The sequence below is a fragment of the Oncorhynchus keta genome, chromosome 12 (genome assembly GCF_023373465.1).
Source record: "Oncorhynchus keta strain PuntledgeMale-10-30-2019 chromosome 12, Oket_V2, whole genome shotgun sequence".
In the NCBI taxonomy this organism is placed as follows: domain Eukaryota; kingdom Metazoa; phylum Chordata; class Actinopteri; order Salmoniformes; family Salmonidae; genus Oncorhynchus; species Oncorhynchus keta.
The window spans coordinates 4,839,379-4,861,789 of NC_068432.1; the positions used below are offsets into that span (position 1 = coordinate 4,839,379).

Below are 22,411 nucleotides of genomic sequence, written 5' to 3' on the forward strand. Positions count from 1 at the left end.
TGCTGCTCCTTCTTCACGATGCTGTCTGTGTGAGTGGACCAATTCAGTTTGTCTGTGATGTGTATGCCGAGGAACTTAAAACTTACTACCCTCTCCACTACTGTTCCATGAATGTGGATAGGGGGGTGTTCCCTCTGCTGTTTCCTGAAGTCCACAATCATTTCCTTAGTTTTGTTGACGTTGAGTGTGAGGTTATTTTCCTGACACCACACTCCGAGGGCCCTCACCTCCTCCCTGTAGGCCGTCTCGTCATTGTTGGTAATCAAGCCTACCACTGTTGTGTCGTCCGCAAACTTGATGATTGAGTTGGAGGTGTGCGTGGCCACGCAGTCGTGGGTGAACAGAGAGTATAGGAGAGGGCTCAGAACGCACCCTTGTGGGGCCCCAGTGTTGAGGATCAGCGGGGTGGAGATGTTGTTGCCTACCCTCACCACCTGGGGGCGGCTAGTCAGGAAGTCCAGTACCCAGTTGCACAGGGCGGGGTCAAGACCCAGGGTCTCGAGCTTGATGACGAGCTTGGAGGGTACTATGGTGTTAAATGCCGAGCTGTAGTCGATGAACAGCATTCTCACATAGGTATTCCTCTTGTCCAGATGGGTTAGGGCAGTGTGCAGTGTGGTTGAGATTGCATCGTCTGTGGACCTATTTGGGCGGTAAGCAAATTGGAGTGGGTCTAGGGTGTCAGGTAGGGTGGAGGTGATATGGTCCTTGACTAGTCTCTCAAAGCACTTCATGATGACGGAAGTGAGTGCTTCGGGGCAGTAGTCGTTTAGCTCAGTTACCTTAGCTTTCTTGGGAACAGGAACAGGAACAATGGTGGCCCTCTTGAAGCATGTGGGAACAGCAGACTATGGCTGGCCATGCTTTCCACCTGGCTACCCCTACCTCGGTCAACAGCCCTGTGCTCCCCACAGCAACTCGCCCAAGTCTACCCCATTTCTCCTTCACCCAAATCCAGATAGCTGATGTTCTGAAAGAGCTGCAAAATCTGGACCGCTACATATCAGCTGGGCTAGACAATCTGGACCCTCTTTTTCTAAAATTATCTGCCACAAGCTTGTTCAACCTCTCGCACCGTCTGAGATCCCCAAAGATTGGAATGCTGCTGCGGTCAACCCCTCTTCAAAGGGGGAGACACTCTAGACCCAAACTGTTAGAGACCTATATCTATCCTACCCTGTCTTTCTAAGGTCTTCGAAAGCCAAGTTAACAAACAGATCACTGACCATTTTGAATCCCATCGTACCTTCTCTACTATGCAATCGGGTTCCCGAGCTGGTCATGGGTGCACCTGGTCATAGGTCATGGGTGCACCAGACACGCTCAAGGTCCTAAATTATATCATAACCGCCATCTATCAAAGACAATACTGTGTAGCCGTATTCATCGACCTGGCCAAGGCTTTTTTTACTCTGTCAATCACCACATTCTTATCGGCAGACTCAACAGCCTTGGTTTCTCAAATGACTGCCTCGCCTGGTTCACCAACTACTTCTCAGACTGCCTACTCTCTTCTCTGTATACATCAATGATGTATCTCTTACTGCTGGTGATTCTCTGATCCACCTCTACACAGATGAAACAATTCTGTATACTTCTGGCCCTTCTTTGAACACTGTGTTAACTAACCTCCAGATGAGCTTCAATGTCATACAACACTCCTTCCGTGGCCTCCAATTGCTCTTAAATGCAAGTAAAACTAAATGCATGCTCTTCAACTGATTGCTGCCCGCACCTACCCGCCCGTCTAGCATCACTACTCTGGACGGTTCCAACTTATGTGGACAACTACAAATGTCTGGTTAGACTGTAAACTCTCCTTTCAGACTCACATTAAGCATCTCCAGTCCAAAATGAAATCTAGAATCGGCTTCCTATTTCACACAAAGCCTCCTTCACTCATGCTGCCAAACATACCCTCGTAAAACTGACTATCCTGCCGATCCTTGACTTTGGCGATGTCATTTACAACATAGCCTCCAGCACTCTACTCAGCAAATTGGATGCAGTCTATCACAGTGCCATCCGTTTTGTCACCAAAGCCCCATATACTACCCATCACTACGACCTTTATGCTCTTGTTGGCTGGCCTTGACTTCATATTCCACGCTAAACCCACTGGCTCCAGGTCATCTATAAGTCTTTACTAGGTAAAACCCTGCCTTATCTTAGCTCACTGGTCACATAGCAGCACAAATAGCACACCCAACTACCTCATCCCCATACTGTTATTTTTATTTTTTTGCTCCTTTGCACCCCAGTATCTCAACTTGCACAATAATCTTCTGCACATCTATCACTCCAGTGTTTAATTGCTAAATTGTAATTATTTCGCCACTCTGGCCTATTGCCTTACCTCCCTAGTCGTACCTAATTTGCGCACACTGTATATAGACTTTTCTATTGTGTTATTGACTGTACGTTTGTTTAACTCTGTTGTAACTCTGTGTTTTTGTTTTGTCGCACTGCTTTGCTTCATCTTGGCCAGGTCGCAGTTGTAAATGAGAACTTGTTCTAAACTGGCCTACCTGGTTAAATAAAAGTGAAATAAATAAAATAAAAAACACACACACAATAACATACGCACTAAACACACACGTACACATGGATTTTGTACTGTAGATATGTGGTAGTGGTGGAGTAGGGGGTCTGAGGGCACACACTGTGTTGTGAAATCTGTGAATGTATTGTAATGTTTTTAAAATTGTATAAACTGCCTTAATCTCCTTCAGTGTTTCCCCTAGATTATTTGTCACTGGGCATTCTGGGTTCTTGTGCATAAACATTATAACAAATTCAATTGGGGCCCCTGGGCATGTGCCCTGCATTCCCGGTTGGTAATCCAGCCATTCCAAAAGTACTCCTAAATTCATTGTTTGATTTGATTGGTTTCATCACATTAACTTTTTATTTTGGCGATTTCTAGTTTTCGAAGATAATATTATTGACCTACATATAAATAATATATTCTACACACTTTCTCTGGTTTTAGTCATTTAAGTGTATACTTTAAGTGCGCTGTTTGCAAAATGAATACAGCGTCAACACCGGTTTCCTCTTGTCTTGATACATAGGAAATGGAAATGGAGATCAGATCAGTTGTAGCCAGTGTTCTCAGTCTCTACATCTAAAATGGATCCATCTCATCTCCCCCCCCCACCCTCTGCGGCAGCTCAAAGTCAGCCCAGGGTTAACGTGCCCGCCCTGCTGCCATGTGGGAGGAGGAGGGACCGTCCAATCCTCCGGGTGACAAATGTTTGTCTGGGAGTGTAATTGACGCTAGGGGGAGGGGACCGGAGTGAATCATTTTGACAGATGATGACGGCTCCGGTGACATCATCAGATGTCCTACCTCCTCAACCCCGAGCACAGCCAACCCTTCAGGCCAACGTGTCTCTGTCTCCATGGACTGCTTGGCTCTGTGATGAATATCTTTCATTTTGGGACGGGAGGATTTTTCTTCTATCAAACAGATTATGATGTTTTGAACCCCCCCCCCCCTGGATGAAAGCTGGGAAAAGAAATGGCGTGGATCCATGCTTGTTGAAAGTGCTACGCACCCAGCAGTCTCTGTAAATAGGCTAATGCTAGCCTTCCCCTGCTGTGGTGAGCTGGAGCAGTAAGGCAGTTAGTTTGTAGTTGGGAAGCTCCACTATGTTTTAATGACGGAGCCCCTGCTGGGATCCTGTAGCGGGCGCCTCAACTCCCCTGCCTCTGATGGAGCGGCCTATTCTGGACCGTTAGCCTGTCTGTGTGAACCAGAGCCATTACTAGCATCACACTCAAACGGCTTCTCACTGCTTTGTACCATCCCTGCATCCTAAATGGATCCCTATTCCCTTGCATAGTGGCTAACGGAGACCTGTTCAGAAAGTAGTGCGCCATAAAGGGAATTAGGGTGCCATTTGGGACGTAGGCGAGGTCTCACGGGAACAAGGCGACTGCAGGTTCAACCCCGCGACAGTTAATTACTGTAGCCAGTCTACGGAGATGGAAGTGAGTTCAGTATAATAGTCGTATTTTCAAGGAAAGATTAGAACACGAGTGAATAAATGACAAATTCTCTGTTGTGACTCTTCAGACTATGTTTGGATGTTTGGAGATGAGCGTGAAAGGATCGGTCCTGGCTCGACTCGCGTCCCCTTGTTGATGTGATGAATTCATACAGCAGAAGGAGGCAATCATTCATTTTTAATCACCCCACACGGCCGTCATTAATTCATGAGCAGAATGGGAGGAGAGCCCCTCCCCAGCCGGTGGTATGTGGGAGGGGACTGGAGTGTGATTTAAGTTGCTGTTGGTGTGAAATGTAAATTAGCTCTACGAGGCTGCAGCTATTAGCGAGGTCTTCCCTTTTCATTGGCCCATTTGTCCCCCTGGCGCCCTCATTAGCCAATCCCACCCTCCCACTGCCTCTCATATGTCATCAGACGACATCCACAGGATAAAAGACTCTGGCTGCCGTGCCCCGTGACATCAACACCCGCTCTGGTGTCACCACTAATGCTCCTGATTGGAGATAAATGCAGCAATGTAGATCATTGCAGCATTGTAGATAATTGCAGCATTGTTATTGCTGTGGTTTGACGGTGTGAGTTTTAACCTGAGTGGTTGGCGCATAGAGATCCTATATGTACTTTCATGGGTCGGAGGCCATGGAGGATGGATGCATACATTAGTTTTGTCCTCTGGGAATCGGATAGATTTGTTTAATGGATGCAGGGGGGGAGATTGGCCATTGTCTGAAACCTGACCCCATCATAAAGCAATCAATATTGACCCACCTGGCTGTGGAATAAACAGGATGGACCGCCCCTCTAGCGCTGATAGAAACATGGAGAAAAGAGTCTGTTCAAACCGGCCCCTGTTTGGCTGGCAACACTTTTCATAGTTAGGCTACTCTGACAGCCCCGTCCGGACCCCTTCACCCCACTAGCCTGTCTCTTTACATAGGACTGAGGTGGGAGAGCCCAGCCCATCCAGGAGACCTATTTGTCTGTCTGGTCAATGACCATTTGTCTAACCTTCTGGTCAGTGAATGATTTCTGCAGCTCCAACTAGGTGTTATTGAGTAGAGTGTCGTTCTCATGATTGCAACTGGCTCTCCTCTCTCCTTGTACAGGTTGTTTTCTCTCAAGTGTGTGTTGGAGAGGTTTGCTGGTTCATGGCTACCACAATTATCGTATAACCGACAATAACACACAACATTTTTTTGCAGCATAACTGTCTAAATACATTCCTTTTTTGGTGTAGGGGAGATTTAACTTTATATTTAAGTAGATATACTTTACCCTTTATCTATTTTCATGATTACATGAATAGGGTAATCATTTACCCATGATCTGTTTTCATTATTACATGAATAGGGTAATCATTTACCCATTATCTGTTTTCATGATTACATGAATAGGGTAATCATTTACCCATTATCTGTTTTCATTATTACATGAATAGGGTAATCATTTACCCATTATCTGTTTTCATTATTACACGAATAGGGTAATCATTTACCCATTATCTGTTTTCATGATTACATGAATAGGGTAATCATTTACCCATTATCTGTTTTCATTATTACACGAATAGGGTAATCATTTACCCATTATCTGTTTTCATGATTACATGAATAGGGTAATCATTTACCCATTATCTGTTTTCATTATTACATGAATAGGGTAATCATTTACCCATTATCTGTTTTCATTATTACATGAATAGGGTAATCATTTACCCATTATCTGTTTTCATTATTACATGAATAGGGTAATAATTTTAAGAGCAGAACGGCACAGATGGGAGGATAAGCTTCTTTTTCAAACGTTCCAAGTGGTCAAAACTATTATTTTTTAAGACGGGGTTATCACCAAAGCTGTGTTGTATTCGTTAGGTGTACCACAACAAATTTGCAAATTGCGCAAAAAAAAAGACAATTCTGACATGAATCGCGTACATTTACATGACAATGAATCTTCACCCCAAATTCCGTAATCGTCACAGCCCTACTCCTCAGCCCTGTGGGGGATGGGTTGTAGAGGTAGTGGGGCAGCCCAGCCCCCACCCGTACATACCGTAGACTTAACTTGTTTAATATTGCATGGTGGCACGGCGATGGCTTTGGCGCCAGCGTCGGGTGAGTGTCTTGTTGTCTGGCCGGCCGGCAGCGCCAAGCTTGCAGAGGTTATGGAGGAAGTGTGCTGCAGGTTCACCCGCTGTCGACGCAACCGGGCCAGCTCCCTCACCCGCTGCGGACTGGTAAGACCTGGGCACGCTGGGCTGATCAATGGACTATAGAAGCTGAACTGGGTCACATTGGATGTGTGTGGTTTGGTTGTTAGCAAGGCATTGGTGACTGCTCTTTGTCTCTTTTGGATTGATTGGCCTTTGTGGACTAGTGTGTTTCTTGAGTCTCTCATAGGTGGGATGGTTTGCTTGGTTGATTGATGAAACACTGGGCTGTTGTGGCGTTATTCAGGTTGATTGGCAGTTTATCTTGTCCTCCAGTCTTTGTGAGGTGATCAGTATTGATGTGTTGTGTTGTAGCTTATGGCTTTGATGATTGTTTGTTTATATAACATCTCGGAGAACAAATCTGCGTCCTGAAAGAGAACGTCGGCAGTGATACATTTTTCTTTCAATTACAGCTTATCTTTTTCATCCTCTTCTCATTTCGCCAGGGGACAAATTGGTTTACTGTCTTTGTTATGAAAGGAGTAACCGACTAAATGTTTTCATGACAAATAGATTTCTTCTCTGTTTTTTAATTAAGAGCGTTCTTACATTTAGCTTCCAAGCGAAGTCGTCAAGCTTGAACGAGATGAAACTGCTTTGTGTGTGTGTGTGTGTGTGTGTGTGTGTGTGTGTGTGTGTGTGTGTGTGTGTGTGTGTGTGTGTGTGTTAGAGAAAGCGTCCAGGCACTAAGTCATTCAGTGAGCTGCTGCCTGTCATATTGATAGGGCTGTATCATAGCGGCTGATCAGTGCCTGTTGAGTGAAGACAAACGGTATGACCGACATTGTGACAGTGGGCCTGGGTAGGTAATGTAATAAAGAGGAGTTTGGGAGGCCAAGGCAGTGTGTGCATGCCAAATGGCACCCTGGTGTAAAGTAGTGCACTAAATAGGGAAAAGGGTGTAATTAGTGGCATAGTCACTGGTCCAGATTTACTGTCACAACCCTGTCTCAGTCTCCCTAAGGTCACCCGACAACCATAACACCCCCCTCAAACCATCAAGCAGTATGACCTTTCACTGAGGGTCAGTGCCACGCTTCCCATTTATTTAGAATCATCTCAAGTTTTGCCTTCGTTCCCCCTCCTGTATTTTGATGATGTTGCCTCTACTCTCGTATCAAGCTTCATGCTGCCAAGTCCACCGCACAAAGGCAACTGCAACAACACACGTGTGTTTGTCTGTGTTTGTCTGTGTTTGTCTGTGTTTGTCTGTGTTTGTCTGTGTTTGTCTGTGTTTGTCTGTGTGTGTCTATGTGTGTCTGTGTGTGCGCGCGTGTTCATCTGTGTGTGTCCTGTGGTATAAACAGCTGTGCTCTCTTCCTGTCTGTGTGTCTGAGCAGCTTCCCGGAGACCTCAACAAGATGCACCTTACTGACCACCCCCACAGCCAGGGGATGCACGTGCCGCCCAGCCAATCAGGATGCAGCATCGCCAGTGATTCGGGGAGCAGTAGCCTATCAGACATCTACCAGGTCTATACACACATTTTGTAATTCACCATTCTCAAACTGAGCTGATGTTTGTCGGCGGGGTTTAAAATGATCATCTGCCAAATGCGGTTAGATTTTGTCATTAGTGGGGTAAGAATGCATATTTCAGCCGCCACGTTGGCGGGTAGTCACATGAAGTGTTTGGGAACACTTACATTTTTTTTGACCACATGTAGAAAGTTGGTCGAATTGACAAGAACGGCTAGAAAGTGTGACTTTGTCCTCGTGCTTCTTGGCCGGTAGCATCGTTTTGTTCACATTCTAGGTTGTTTTTCAATGTTATAGTGCTGAACAATTATCCGAAATGTCAGTTATTTTTCTGACAATCACTTCAATTATTTGAATTTCACTTTGTTAGTTTTTTTTCTCCCTCTGAGCTTAATGCGCTGCAGTTTCTCTAGAGAGAAATCGGATCATGCCCGAACTCTGCGATGTAGTAGGGAGTTGTAGTTTCCAACAGGCAAATGTTCTACATAGTTTAGCACACAAAACATACTAATTATCTACAATGACCATAATCCATTGCAGCCTACTTGTCCGGTCTGTGTTTCTTTTATGCCTGCTACGTTAAATAGACAGAAGAACGCGCAATCAAGAGGGGATACATAGAGAGCAGTTTCTTCGTGAGGTATTGGTATTCAGTAGTCATAAAAGTATGCCTTATTTACTTTGAAGAATTTTTTTCAGACAGCATAGACAGCAGCTCTGTAGAGATGAGATGACTCAGAATGAAATAATAAAGTCATTAAAAAAAATATATATATACATAACAAATGAAATATTTGATGAAATAAAGTCATGTGAATAAATGATGGTTAATAAGTGATCAGCAGTAATGGGCATCACTAACATCATGGGACTTTTATTAAAAGTTGTATTCTGTGTTTTTACAGCATTCAACCCACATGATGCATAGTAAATGTTTAAAAAAAAAAATATATATATATATATATATATAATTATTTAAAAATAAAGGTATAATCCAACGAAACGACCTCAAAAAGCGTTAATCGCTCAGCACTACAATGTTAGTTTGAGTTGGCTGCAACTGTCTGCTGCTAGGAAGACATTGCAGTCCGACATTTTTTTCATCACAAGCTAGTGCCCAAGTTACCAGGGTGGGTTACCAGGGCCTGTTCCTTAAAGGGCCAGTTGACATTGTTTTGTCTCGCCTAATGATTGTGATTGATTGAGCATGGAACACGCCCAAAAACTTGAATTCACTCACTTTCTCATTCTCCTAGATGTATTTGTGTGCTTCTACATTTCTACTTAGGAGCACATCATGTACTCCTTGTGGCAGGGCTCTTGATGTTCAGTTGTAGGACTTGATGTTCAGTTGTAGGACTTGATGTTCAGTTGTAGAAGTATTTATCTGTGATTATTTTTTAGGTAAATGAAATGAAGCTATTTACCCCGGTTACTTCTTACTATTAATACGTTTCTTGTTTTTGAAACGTAAGAAAGCATGCTCATCGTTATTTAAATTACATTTTTGGTGTAATTATGGCTCGTAGAGTTTTTAATCTGAGTGGCTGGTGGACCAACCCACCCTGGTTGTAGGCCTATAACATCCCATTTCCAAAGCTTTTGAAGTTCCATTATTTTTAAGTAATGCTCCTAGCCTTTTTGTTCTCTCAATACTGTATGACTTTGAAGTCAGTCAATGCTTTCTTGGTGAATATACTGGATCTGCGTGTAAAGCAGGAAGGAAGAAAAGGGGTTGACTTTGCCATCTGAGGCTTCCCCAGCTTGACTGACCCAGCTCTCCCCAAGCGCTCTCCCTTGCCCTCTTGTTGCCACTCCTCACCCCTCTCCCCACCCTTCCCCGGATACCCCCTGCCTCTCCAGCTCAATGGCAGCGATGGTGGAAAGAACACGTCCTCTCCTCCTCTCCCTTCCGTCCAGGTTTGTTAATTATAGTGTGTGTTGGCTGGGCTTCCTGTGGATCTGAGGGGCCCCTCTGTCCCTCCTGTCGCGCTGTGTGGTAAAGGTCAGAGCACACAGGACCCCGCCCTACTTCTACTGCATCATCATCGCTAACCCCACCCACCTTTACCTTTAACTCCAGTCCACCCCAACCCTCATCATTAACCCAGCCGTACCTCTACCCCACCTCTCCTCTCTCTCTCTTGGGGAGGGGATGGCTTTGGCTCAGTCCCTGTCAGTTTAGAGCTGCCCCGGCAACTGTTCGGAGACCTGCATGGGCGCCACCCCCCCTCGCTTTCTGTCTCTGTGTGTCTCTCTCTCTCTCTCTCTCTCTCTCTCTCTGTTTCTCTCTTTCTGTCTTTTTCTCTCTCTTGCTCGCTTTCTCTCACTCTGTTTCTGTCTCTCTCGGGGTCTCTCTCGCTCTCCCTCCTCCTCCTCCACATGCTGAGAGAACCAAGCTGCTCTAAAGTCTGACACCCAGACAAAAGCACAAGGGATCCAGAGATGAGGCGAAGAGGACACTGATCCTCTCAGGGTTTCACACCGTCTGTACAGACAGGCTTTCTTTAGCCTAGTTCTTGTCTGCCTCTACTTGGCCATTGTAAACTCCTGTAAGGCAGATGTAAGATCTCAAAAACAGTGCGATAATGCTTTTTTTTTGTACTTCTCAGGAAGCACTGTCTACCTTCAGTCAAACTGGGGGATATATGGATCGTTTTCAATAGGGCTACTTCGGTTGCAAGTAGATCATAGGAGGGCTTGACCCAGATAAAGGCTTGAGTCGTGCACCCTCACCGTGCTGTCAATCATCCAACTTAGGACTGTGTTGAGGCTCGTACCTGGACCTTAACACTGGAACCGCTGGGCATCGTGGGACTCCCCCCTCCCTCCACCTTCAAGCTAATGAGCAGTCATTCACTCAGCAATGTACTTGGATACGTTTCCTATATGCTATTGCTAAAAGAATAATCTGGTAGTGTTTATGAAGGTCTTAGGTAACATTAGAATGCAGGTTTTGTTTATTTCAAATAATACATTAGCATTTTCATTAGTTTATGTTAGTGTAGGCTATATGTAACAATTAGAACATCAGTAGCTTAAACGGCATTGTAAGCGCCAAGTGTGCTTGATAAATTGTGGAAATCGGATCAAAAGTGTCGCTATGACAGTGGTCCAAAATAGTGAGTTATCGTCTGCTCGTGCTACCATGGTGTGCAATTTCACGCAATGGCATCAGCTGGATTTCATTTAGCAGTTAGGCCTTGACCTAACAGTCGACACACATCCCTGCCACTTTCAATTGCTCGACACACTTCCCACAAACACGTCGCTTGCAGGTGACACAAGTGTCTTGGGCTCTTAGTGCACCTGGCCACCTGGCACGGTCTCCTCCCCGGGAGCTGTGCGCCCAATTTGGCAAGTTGGAATCTTCGCTGCTGCCTTGGCCCTCACGTAGCCCGTGTGCCAAACTCTTGATGGGCCGGGTGTTGTTGATGCACTGCTTGAACAACACGTGTTGCGTTGACAGCAGCCAAGTCGTGCAGCAACAGGCCAGTGGCGGGCGGGTGCCTTCCTTCTAGCCGCGTGGTCTGATCTTGAACATCCACGCCAACCTATGGAACAGAATAGAGTAGAATACATTAGGATTGTTTTCCCGTAGGGGAGAAAGCAGCACATGTTGTACAGAAGAGCATAAGGCATTGCATAAAGGTGCTGTATCCTCGTCGGTGATGGCAACTGTCGGATGCCATGGTGCTCATGACCGAAACCTTCTTTCTAGCCTTGCCTTGGTACAGCGCGGCTGTTTTCCTGTCATTCCTCAGCACCGCTGTGGCGCACAGCGGCTGTGCAGGCGCCTTGTTTTGCGCAGAGGGAGGGAGCCCCCGTCTCGCTTTGTTCACGGTGCTTGTTTTATTTGCCAGCGACTTGTTCGCCAGTGACGGTGAAGTGAATTTGTCGTCCATGGTGACATGTCACGATTCATTTCTTCCCCCCACCGCCGGAGTCACTTTCATCAGATCGTGTAGCAGCGCTGACGCAGCACGTGCGTCCATTTGTCTTGTTCTTCTTGCCATTGTAAATTATGCACGCTCTCACTGTGTACTCCGAGTAGGTCAGAGTAGACGTATGAGACTGCTTTGATTCAGTGGAATGATACAGGGTACAAACCATTTAGAGATTACAATTAGAATGTCCCAATACAATTGAATGGCAACACTGTTCTTCAGTCACAATTGGTTAAATAATTATGCATCGTTGGCTTCCCCTCGGTCATCAACTCACCCATTCTCCCCCATCATACTTTACTTGTTATATGCACAAAACGTTGTTTCGGTTCAGTTTTCGAGGCATTATCAACTGGGTGATTATCAACTGGGCACTGTCGGGAGAAGGAGCGGAGTAGACCATCCTGTCGGGAGAAGGAGCGGAGTAGACCATCCTGTCGGGAGAAGGAGCGGAGCAGACCCTACTGTCGGGAGAAGGAGCGGAGCAGACCCTACTGTCGGGAGAAGGAGCGGAGCAGACCCTACTGTCGGGAGAAGGAGCGGAGCAGACCCTACTGTCGGGAGAAGGAGCGGAGCAGACCCTACTGTCGGGAGAAGGAGCGGAGCAGACCCTACTGTCGGGAGAAGGAGCCCTACTGGAGAAGGACCCCTACTGTCGGGAGAAGGAGCGGAGCAGACCCTACTGTCGGGAGAAGGAGCGGAGCAGACCCTACTGTCGGGAGAAGGGGCGGAGCAGACCCTACTGTCGGGAGAAGGAGCGGAGCAGACCCTACTGTCGGGAGAAGGAGCGGAGCAGACCCTACTGTCGGGAGAAGGAGCGGAGCAGACCCTACTGTCGGGAGAAGGAGCGGAGCAGACCCTACTGTCGGGAGAAGGAGCGGAGCAGACCCTACTGTCGGGAGAAGGAGCGGAGTAGACCATCCTGTCGGGAGAAGGAGCGGAGCAGACCCTACTGTCGGGAGAAGGAGCGGAGTAGACCATCCTGTCGGGAGAAGGAGCGGAGCAGACCCTACTGTCGGGAGAAGGAGCGGAGTAGACCATCCTGTCGGGAGAAGGAGCGGAGCAGACCATCCTGTCGGGAGAAGGAGCGGAGCAGACCCTCCTGTCGGGAGAAGGAGCGGAGCAGACCCTCCTGTCGGGAGAAGGAGCGGAGCAGACCCTACTGTCGGGAGAAGGAGCGGAGCAGACCCTACTGTCGGGAGAAGGAGCGGAGCAGACCCTACTGTCGGGAGAAGGAGCGGAGCAGACCCTACTGTCGGGAGAAGGAGCGGAGCAGACCCTACTGTCGGGAGAAGGAGCGGAGCAGACCCTACTGTCGGGAGAAGGAGCGGAGCAGACCCTACTGTCGGGAGAAGGAGCAGACGGGGAGAAGGAGCAGACCCTACTGTCGGGAGAAGGAGCGGAGCAGACCCTACTGTCGGGAGAAGGAGCGGAGCAGACCCTACTGTCGGGAGAAGGAGCGGAGCAGACCCTACTGTCGGGAGAAGGAGCGGAGCAGACCCTACTGTCGGGAGAAGGAGCGGAGCAGACCCTACTGTCGGGAGAAGGAGCAGACCCTACTGTCGGGAGAAGGAGCAGACCCTACTGTCGGGAGAAGGAGCGGAGCAGACCCTACTGTCGGGAGAAGGAGCGGAGTAGACCCTACTGTCGGGAGAAGGAGCGGAGCAGACCATCCTGTCGGGAGAAGGAGCGGAGCAGACCCTACTGTCGGGAGAAGGAGCGGAGTAGACCATCCTGTCGGGAGAAGGAGCGGAGCAGACCCTACTGTCGGGAGAAGGAGCGGAGTAGACCATCCTGTCGGGAGAAGGAGCGGAGTAGACCATCCTGTCGGGAGAAGGAGCGGAGCAGACCCTACTGTCGGGAGAAGGAGCGGAGCAGACCCTACTGTAGGGAGAAGGAGCGGAGCAGACCCTACTGTCGGGAGAAGGAGCGGAGCAGACCCTACTGTCGGGAGAAGGAGCGGAGCAGACCCTACTGTCGGGAGAAGGAGCGGAGCAGACCCTACTGTCGGGAGAAGGAGCGGAGCAGACCCTACTGTCGGGAGAAGGAGCGGAGCAGACCCTACTGTCGGGAGAAGGAGCGGAGCAGACCCTACTGTCGGGAGAAGGAGCGGAGCAGACCCTACTGTCGGGAGAAGGAGCGGAGCAGACCCTACTGTCGGGAGAAGGAGCAGACCCTACTGTCGGGAGAAGGGGCGGAGCAGACCCTACTGTCGGGAGAAGGAGCGGAGCAGACCCTACTGTCGGGAGAAGGAGCGGAGCAGACCCTACTGTCGGGAGAATGAGGGGCAGCGCAGGGAAAAAATGCAATGCCCTTCTAAAACGGGGTTATAACTCCAGTTCTGCTTGTGATATTACGATTCTTACAACGGCAGTGTCTTATATAGACTTATTTAGACAAAGTAAAGGATGAGGGGGATGACTTTAAAAATGGCGGTGTAATTTTTTTATTGATGAGCAGTCAAAATGACTGCTTTAGCGTTTCTAGTGTGAAGGGAAGCTGTTGAGTTGAACAGAGCAGAGCAGGCAGGTGTAGTCTCTGTTACTGTGTCCTAGGGGGCAGACAGATGGCATGCAATATTGCTACAGTGACTGGAGAGCTAGTCTCCTAACCTGGGGTTGTGGGTTCAAATCCCAGTTGATCTGAAACGACCGTAGGCCCAGAACCAGCTCCTTTCAGCCCTCCCAACCATCTGGCCAAACAGCATGGAGAAAATGGGCAATATGAATAATTTGTGTATGCGTAATGCTTAGCGACGTGCTTAGCGATCTCTTGTTTTTTTTTGCACAGGGTGTCTGTTCTGACGGCATGTTATATTTTTTGTTGTTGTGTTAGTTAAAACAATAACCATGGTTATGTCTGTCCCCTCTGCAGGCCACGGAGAGCGAGATGGGTGACGTGGACCTGTCTGGGCTCCCGGAGGCGGCGGTGGACTCTGAGGAGGAGGAGGAGGAGGACGAAGACCTGGAGAGGACGTCGGACACCCTACTGGGTAGAGACCTTGTCCGCGAGTGCCTGGAGAAGGACCCTGTGGACCGCAACGATGACGACATCGGTGAGCTGCACGCCCCACACTCCCCTGAATGCCCCCTTTTACTCAGTCGCGGTCTCTCTCCCTCTCACACTCTCACTCACACACAATCTCTTTCTCTCACTCACTCACGCACTCACACACACGCTACCCCCTCCCTCTGTTTCTATAAATACTAAGGGCCTTACCTTTTTAATTACCGTTTTTATTTTTGTGCGGGCAATCAGCCGGGCCACCTCATTAGCAGTCCAGTCCAGGGGACCCAGAGAGAGGCCTTCCTGGGGGGCTGTGGGATGCATGGGTTGAAAGTCCTTTGCTGTTGGCTTGTTAGGGAGTAGGCACATCTTCTCTCTGTTTCTTACTCTCTCTCTGGGGATTTTTCTGCCATTGAAATCATTGGGCGTGCCGCCTAAGTGTTTTTTTTTTTCAGGTTGCCTAAAAATGTGATGGAAAAACACTTTCAGTTTAAACTTAAACGACTAAAACTAAACTAAATAAAGTATGTAGAAACTATAAAGGGCCTACATATTTTATATGTAATCTTTGAGAACTAACAATCACCAAAATAAAAGTTAGACAGACAGTCAAGGAGAAATGAAAATTCCCAAGATTAACTCAGTATCAAATCAAATCAAATCAAATCAAATCAAATTTATTTATATAGCCCTTCGTACATCAGCTGATATCTCAAAGTGCTGTACAGAAACCCAGCCTAAAACCCCAAACAGCAAACAATGCAGGTGTAAAAGCACGGTGGCTAGGAAAAACTCCCTAGAAAGGCCAAAACCTAGGAAGAAACCTAGAGAGGAACCGGGCTATGTGGGGTGGCCAGTCCTCTTCTGGCTGTGCCGGGTAGAGATTATAACAGAACATGACCAAGATGTTCAAATGTTCATAAATGACCAGCATGGTCGAATAATAATAAGGCAGAACAGTTGAAACTGGAGCAGCAGCACAGTCAGGTGGACTGGGGACAGCAAGGAGCCTTCATGTCAGGTAGTCCTGGGGCACGGTCCTAGGGCTCAGGTCAGTTGAAACTGGAGCAGGAGCATGGCCAGGTGGACTGGGGACAGCAAGGAGTCCTCATGTCAGGTAGTCCTGGGACATGGTCCTAGGGCTCAGGTCCTCCGAGAGAAGAAAGAAAGAGAGAAGGAGAGAATTAGAGAACGCACACTTAGATTCACACAGGACACCGAATAGGACAGGAGAAGTACTCCAGATATAACAAACTGACCCTAGCCCCCCGACACAAAACTACTGCAGCATAAATACTGGAGGCTGAGACAGGAGGGGTCAGGAGACACTGTGGCCCCATCCGAGGACACCCCGGACAGGGCCAAACAGGAAGGATATAACCCCACCCACTTTGCCAAAGCACATCCCCCACACCACTAGAGGGATATCTTCAACCACCAACTTACCATCCTGAGACAAGGCCGAGTATAGCCCACAAAGATCTCCGCCACGGTACAACCCAAGGGGGGCAACCCAGACAGGCCGACCACAACAGTGAATCAACCCACCCAGGTGACGCACCCGCCCCAGGGACGGCACGAGAGAGCCCCAGCAAGCCAGTGACTCAGCCCCGTAACAGGGTTAGAGGCAGAGAATCCCAGTGGAAAGAGGGGAACCGGCCAGGCAGAGACAGCAAGGGCGGTTCGTTGCTCCAGAGCCTTCCGTTCACCTTCCCACTCCTGGGCCAGACTACACTCAATCATATGACCCACTGAAGAGATGAGTCTTCAGTAAAGACTTAAAGGTTGAGACCGAGTTTGCGTCTCTGACATGGGTAGGCAGACCGTTCCATAAAAATGGAGCTCTATAGGAGAAAGCCCTGCCTCCAGCTGTTTGCTTAGAAATTCTAGGGACAATTAGGAGGCCTGCGTCTTGTGACCGTAGCGTACGTGTAGGTATGTACGCGGCAGGACCAAATCAGAGAGGTAGGTAGGAGCAAGCCCATGTAATGCTTTGTAGGTTAGCAGTAAAACCTTGAAATCAGCCCTTGCTTTGACAGGAAGCCAGTGTAGAGAGGCTAACACTGGAGTAATATGATCAAATTTTTTTGGTTCTAGTCAGGATTCTAGCAGCCGTATTTAGCACTAACTGAAGTTTATTTAGTGCTTTATCCGGGTAGCCGGAAAATAGAGCATTGCAGTAGTCTAACCTAGAAGTGACAAAAGCATGGATTAATTTTTCTGCATCATTTTTGGACAGAAAGTTTCTGATTTTTGCAATGTTACGTAGATGGAAAAAGCTGTCCTCGAAATGGTCTTGATATGTTCTTCAAAAGAGAGATCAGGGTCCAGAGTAACGCCGAGGTCCTTCACAGTTTTATTTGAGACGACTGTACAACCATTAAGATTAATTGTCAGATTCAACAGAAGATCTCTTTGTTTCTTGGGACCTAGAACAAGCATCTCTGTTTTGTCCGAGTTTAATAGTAGAAAGTTTGCAGCCATCCACTTCCTTATGTCTGAAACACATGCTTCTAGCGAGGGCAATTTTGGGGCTTCACCATGTTTCATTGAAATGTACAGCTGTGTGTCATCCGCATAGCAGTGAAAGTTTACATTATGTTTTCGAATAACATCCCCAAGAGGTAAAATATATAGTGAAAACAATAGTGGTCCTAAAACAGAACCTTGAGGAACACCGAAATGTACAGTTGATTTGTCAGAGGACAAACCATTCACAGAGACAAACTGATATCTTTCCGACAGATAAGATCTAAACCAGGCCAGAACTTGTCCGTGTAGACCAATTTGGGTTTCCAATCTCTCCAAAAGAATGTGGTGATCGATGGTATCAAAAGCAGCACTAAGGTCTAGGAGCACGAGGACAGATGCAGAGCCTCGGTCCGATGCCATTAAAATGTCATTTACCACCTTCACAAGTGCCGTCTCAGTGCTATGATGGGGTCTAAAACCAGACTGAAGCATTTCGTATACATTGTTTGTCTTCAGGAAGGCAGTGAGTTGCTGCGCAACAGCCTTCTCTAAAATCTTTGAGAGGAATGGAAGATTCGATATAGGCCGATAGTTTTTTATATTTTCTGGGTCAAGGTTTGGCTTTTTCAAGAGAGGCTTTATTACTGCCACTTTTAGTGAGTTTGGTACACATCCAGTGGATAGAGAGCCGTTTATTATGTTCAACATAGGAGGGCCAAGCACAGGAAGCAGCTCTTTCAGTAGTTTAGTTGGAATAGGGTCCAGTATACAGCTTGAAGGTTTAGAGGCCATGATTATTTTCATCATTGTGTCAAGAGATATAGTACTAAAACACTTGAGCGTCTCTCTTGATCCTAGGTCCTGGCAGAGTTGTGCAGACTCAGGACAACTGAGGTTTGGAGGAATACGCAGGTTTAAAGAGGAGTCCGTAATTTGCTTTCTAATAATCATAATCTTTTCCTCAAAGAAGTTCATGAATTTATCACTGCTAAAGTGAAAGTCATCCTCTCTTGGGGAATGCTGCTTTTTAGTTAGCTTTGCCACAGTATCAAAAAGGAATTTCGGATTGTTCTTATTTTCCTCAATTAAGTTAGAAAAATAGGATAGATTTAGTAATTGTGTTTGAGCGAAAGAGCACAGCATTAGCCATGGCCAAATGAGCTTTAAAACTGCAACGTTTTCTCACAGCTCCATGGAGAAATTGGTAGAATTGCAGGAAATTGGCTTAAATTCACACAAAAAAAATCCACACCACCACGACGGGGGGGCCTCTAGAATGTTCTCTAAAATTCAGCTGCGCCCACCACCTAAGCCCATTTTTGACCCTGCTCTCTCCTCTCATGTTCTCTCCCCCCCCCCATCCAGAACAACTGTTGGAGTTCATGCACCAGCTGCCAGCCTTTGCCAACATGACCATGTCAGTCCGGAGGGACCTGTGTACTGTCATGGTGTTTGAGGTGGTGGAGCAGGCGGGGACCACGATCCTAAAGGACAAACAGGAGGTACGGGGCCATAGACAGTTTTCCCTGACCATGTGACGTTTACCGGGACTAACCGATGGGGTTGAAGTTATACGGGCTGTAGCTAGGACCCAGAGTTTTCCCTGACCATGTGACGTTTACCGGGACTAACCGATGGGGTTGCAGTTATACGAGCTGTAGCTAGGGCCCAGAGTTTTCCCTGGTCTGGTTGCGTGGTAACATTATTCCAGCCTGTAACAGCAGCCACCAGTGATCACAACCACATCTGGAAAGTGCCGTGTTTCACCCTATAGTCACAAGGTTTCATCTCCCAGTGAATGGGATGTAGAGTATGTAGCAGAGCAGCAGCCTTCAGTCGTTTAACCAGACTTACAGAACAAATTAATGAAGCTACATCCCTGGGAATAAAGGGAATCTTTCACGGCTGTCTGCAAAAGGCAGTGCCCAGCCGACAGCATAGTATATTACATTGAATGGCCTCACCGCTTACTTTAGCACAGGTGGATGGGCTCTGCGTTATTAAAGTGAGGCAGCAGGTGTCTATATATAAACACACACACACGCAGGTGTGTAAAGCAGGGGATGGCTACACGAGGCGATGTGCGTGTGTGAGTTCAGTATGATAGACAGGTTGGCGATGCTAGGTTTCCTCGACCCGCTGCCCGGCCTGGTCCGCTGTGGGCTGCTGTGAAGGTCAAGGGGGAATCAGTCGGCCATCACTGCACTGCAGGATCCTTAACGCTGCTACGAGACAATGAGGGGGAGAGGAAAGAAATAGTAGAGGGGGGGGTCAAGGCAGCTCACCACATTTCCTCGGTCTCTGTCCTTTACAATGCTTCCCTGTGATAGAGCTCTGCCTGTCTGCGTTCCGCTTTTAAAAAGCCGTTATCGCCTTCATGGTTGAAAAAGCCATGTTCAGCCGTCTCACAGTTACTGTGGACGTAAGCTAGATGTTCATCTCTTAGACGTGCACTTCCCCGCCTGCGGAGTTCTGCACACACACACACCTCACCCTTAGTCTGCAGTCTGATATGGGGCTCCAGTGCCCGCTGTTCTGCGCACGTTAGTGCCGAGATTCATAAGGTTTGACAACACACTTTCGCTTTTGGAGAACGTCTTCGGTTCGCTCAAGCTCTGTATACCACATCCAGAGACGCATTATAATACCAGGCAACAATGATTACTTTGAGTGAAGGTCCATAAAAGCATCTCCTCTATTATGCTGTTCAGCCTGTCAGTCAGTCAGCCAGCTTGTCAGTCAGCCAGCTTGTCAGTCAGCCAGCCTGTCAGTCAGCCTGTCAGTCAGCCTGTCAGTCAGCCTGTCAGTCAGTCAGTCAGCCTGTCAGTCAGCCTGTCAGTCAGTCAGCCTGTCAGTCAGTCAGCCTGTCAGTCAGTCAGCCTGTCAGTCAGTCAGCCTGTCAGTCAGTCAGCCAGTCAGTCTGTCAGTCAGTCAGCCTGTCAGTCAGTCAGCCTGTCAGTCAGTCAGCCTGTCAGTCAGTCAGCCTGTCAGTCAGCCTGTCAGTCAGTCAGCCAGCCTGTCAGCCAGCCTGTCAGCCAGCCTGTCAGCCAGCCTGTCAGTCAGCCTGTCAGTCAGCCTGTCAGTCAGCCTGTCAGTCAGCCTGTCAGCCAGCCTGTCAGCCAGCCTGTCAGCCAGCCTGTCAGTCAGCCAGCCTGTCAGCCTGTCAGTCAGCCTGTCAGTCAGCCAGCCAGTCAGTCAGCCAGCCAGTCAGCCAGCCAGCCTGTCAGTCAGTCTGTCTGTCTGTCAGTCAGCCAGCCTGTCAGCCTGTCAGTCAGTCAGTCAGCCTGTTAGTCAGCCTGTTAGTCAGCCTGTTAGTCAGCCTGTCAGTCAGCCTGTCAGTCAGCCAGCCTGTCTGTCTGTCAGTCTGTCTGTCTGTCAGTCAGCCTGTCTGTCAGTCAGCCAGCCTGTCAGCCAGCCTGTCTGTCAGTCAGCCAGCCTGTCAGTCAGCCTGTCAGTCAGTCAGTCAGCCTGTCAGTCAGTCAGCCTGTCAGTCAGTCAGCCTGTCAGTCAGCCAGCAAGTCAGTCAGTCAGCCTGTCAGTCAGCCAGCAAGTCAAGTCAGCCTGTCAGTCAGCCAGCAAGTCAAGTCAGCCTGTCAGTCAGCCAGCAAGTCAGTCAGTCAGCCTGTCAGTCAGCCAGCAAGTCAGTCAGTCAGCCTGTCAGTCAGCCAGCAAGTCAAGTCAGCCTGTCAGTCAGCCAGCAAGTCAAGTCAGCCTGTCAGTCAGCCAGCAAGTCAAGTCAGCCAGCAAGTCACGTCAGCCTGTCAGTCAGCCAGCAAGTCACGTCAGCCAGCAAGTCACGTCAGCCAGCAAGTCACGCCAGCCTGTCAGTCAGCCAGCCTGTCAGTCAGTATGTCAGCCAGTCAGTATGTCAGCCTGTCAGTCAGTCCCTGTTTTAGTGATGGTGTTTGGCCCTGCTGCTGTCATCACTGTCCCCCTCCCAGCTGGACCTGTGGTATGTGATCCTGAACGGGGCGGTGGAGATCAGCCATCCAGACAGCCGCATGGAGACCCTCTGCATGGGCAACAGCTTCGGCATCTCCCCCTCCCTGGACAAGCAGTACATGAGCGGAGTGGTGCGCACCAAGGGGGACGACTGCCAGGTGAGTTGCTCTTCTCTCAGCGAAATATTTGGACTCCTAGCATCTGGACTCCTAGGCCGGAGTCTCAAATCGCACCCTATTTCCTGTATAGTACACTACGGGCCCTGGGATCCTACTGGATCCTGCTCAAAAGCAGTACAAAATATAGTGATTAGGGTTGCCGTTTGGGGGCGCTGACTTTCATTTCACTGTGAATGGCCACTCGAGTCGAGACCTCTTGTCAGACTGCTATGATATAACCCCATTATACTGAGCAAGGAGCAGCCTCATCGAGAAATGAAATGGGAACTTTTCATTCCCTTTTGACAATCGGGTTGGAAGATTAAGATGGCGGTGTTCTTGTATTCCTTGCGAGTACAGAGATGGGTGGTATAAACGTAGTGTTGGGATCTATGGTGTAAATGTAAGTGATGCTTCAGAGGTTTTGTATCATTTCAGCCAGTAGTTTTCAATGTAGCACCCTAGAGCCAAAATGGGTCCCCGAAAATAGAGCACAATTGTGTACGACGTATTCCATTTCTATGATGCGTCACGTCCTGCAATAAAAACATTTTCATCTGCAATTCATATGATATGTTACGAAATTCCAATTTGTAAACGCTTAAGATGGTGTTTAATCTCTTTAAAACGGTGTTGACTTTCACAAGCAAAGGAGGGCTAGGTTGAAGAGCTGTTGCTTAGTCATGCAGAAGAGGAACCAGGTCTTAATATAGAGATAGGAGGCAGCAGTTGTAAAAGTAGCCTGACCTCTCGAGAAGTGGTTTGAGCTGCTCTCTCGGTCACTACACAGTTTCTACACAAACAATGTCTAGTTCCTTGAAGAGCTCTTTCACCAGAAGCGTTGTTTTCTGTCACAGTTTCACACCCTGAACGACAGCTCAGCGAGACGGCCGCAGGCAGAAAGGTGAACACCAGCCAGGGGTGTGTAGCTTGACCTTTAAGCCAGGTGAACGTTAGCTTGGGGAGAGTAGCAGGAACAAGATAGCATACTGTGGCTGGTGTTTACTATCATAGATGGACCAGTTGCCATAGGAGTGGAGCTTGTCTGTTCGCTTGTAGACTAGCATTGCTGGACCAGTAGCACTAGCCACCAGTCATCCATCCCTGCCATGCCTCTCTCCTGCTCCCGGGGTTCTTCCGTGTTACTGTTTGAATACCCAGCTCTAGTGCGGAGCACCAG

General features: G+C 48.1%; 1 protein-coding gene across 14 annotated transcripts in view; it reads left to right on the forward strand.

Annotated features, from left to right (window-relative positions):
• LOC118390890 (rap guanine nucleotide exchange factor 6-like) overlaps nucleotides 1-22,411 on the forward strand; it is a 136,750-nt gene that overhangs the window by 72,393 nt on the left and 41,946 nt on the right. For all 14 annotated transcript variants that reach the window (XM_052457637.1, XM_052457642.1, XM_052457641.1 and 11 more), the window contains exons 8-11: nucleotides 7,569-7,700; nucleotides 14,528-14,708; nucleotides 18,497-18,633; nucleotides 21,073-21,231. In XM_052457637.1, the coding sequence (XP_052313597.1) occupies nucleotides 7,569-7,700; nucleotides 14,528-14,708; nucleotides 18,497-18,633; nucleotides 21,073-21,231 (609 nt within the window). The remainder of the gene's footprint in view (nucleotides 1-7,568; nucleotides 7,701-14,527; nucleotides 14,709-18,496; nucleotides 18,634-21,072; nucleotides 21,232-22,411) is intronic.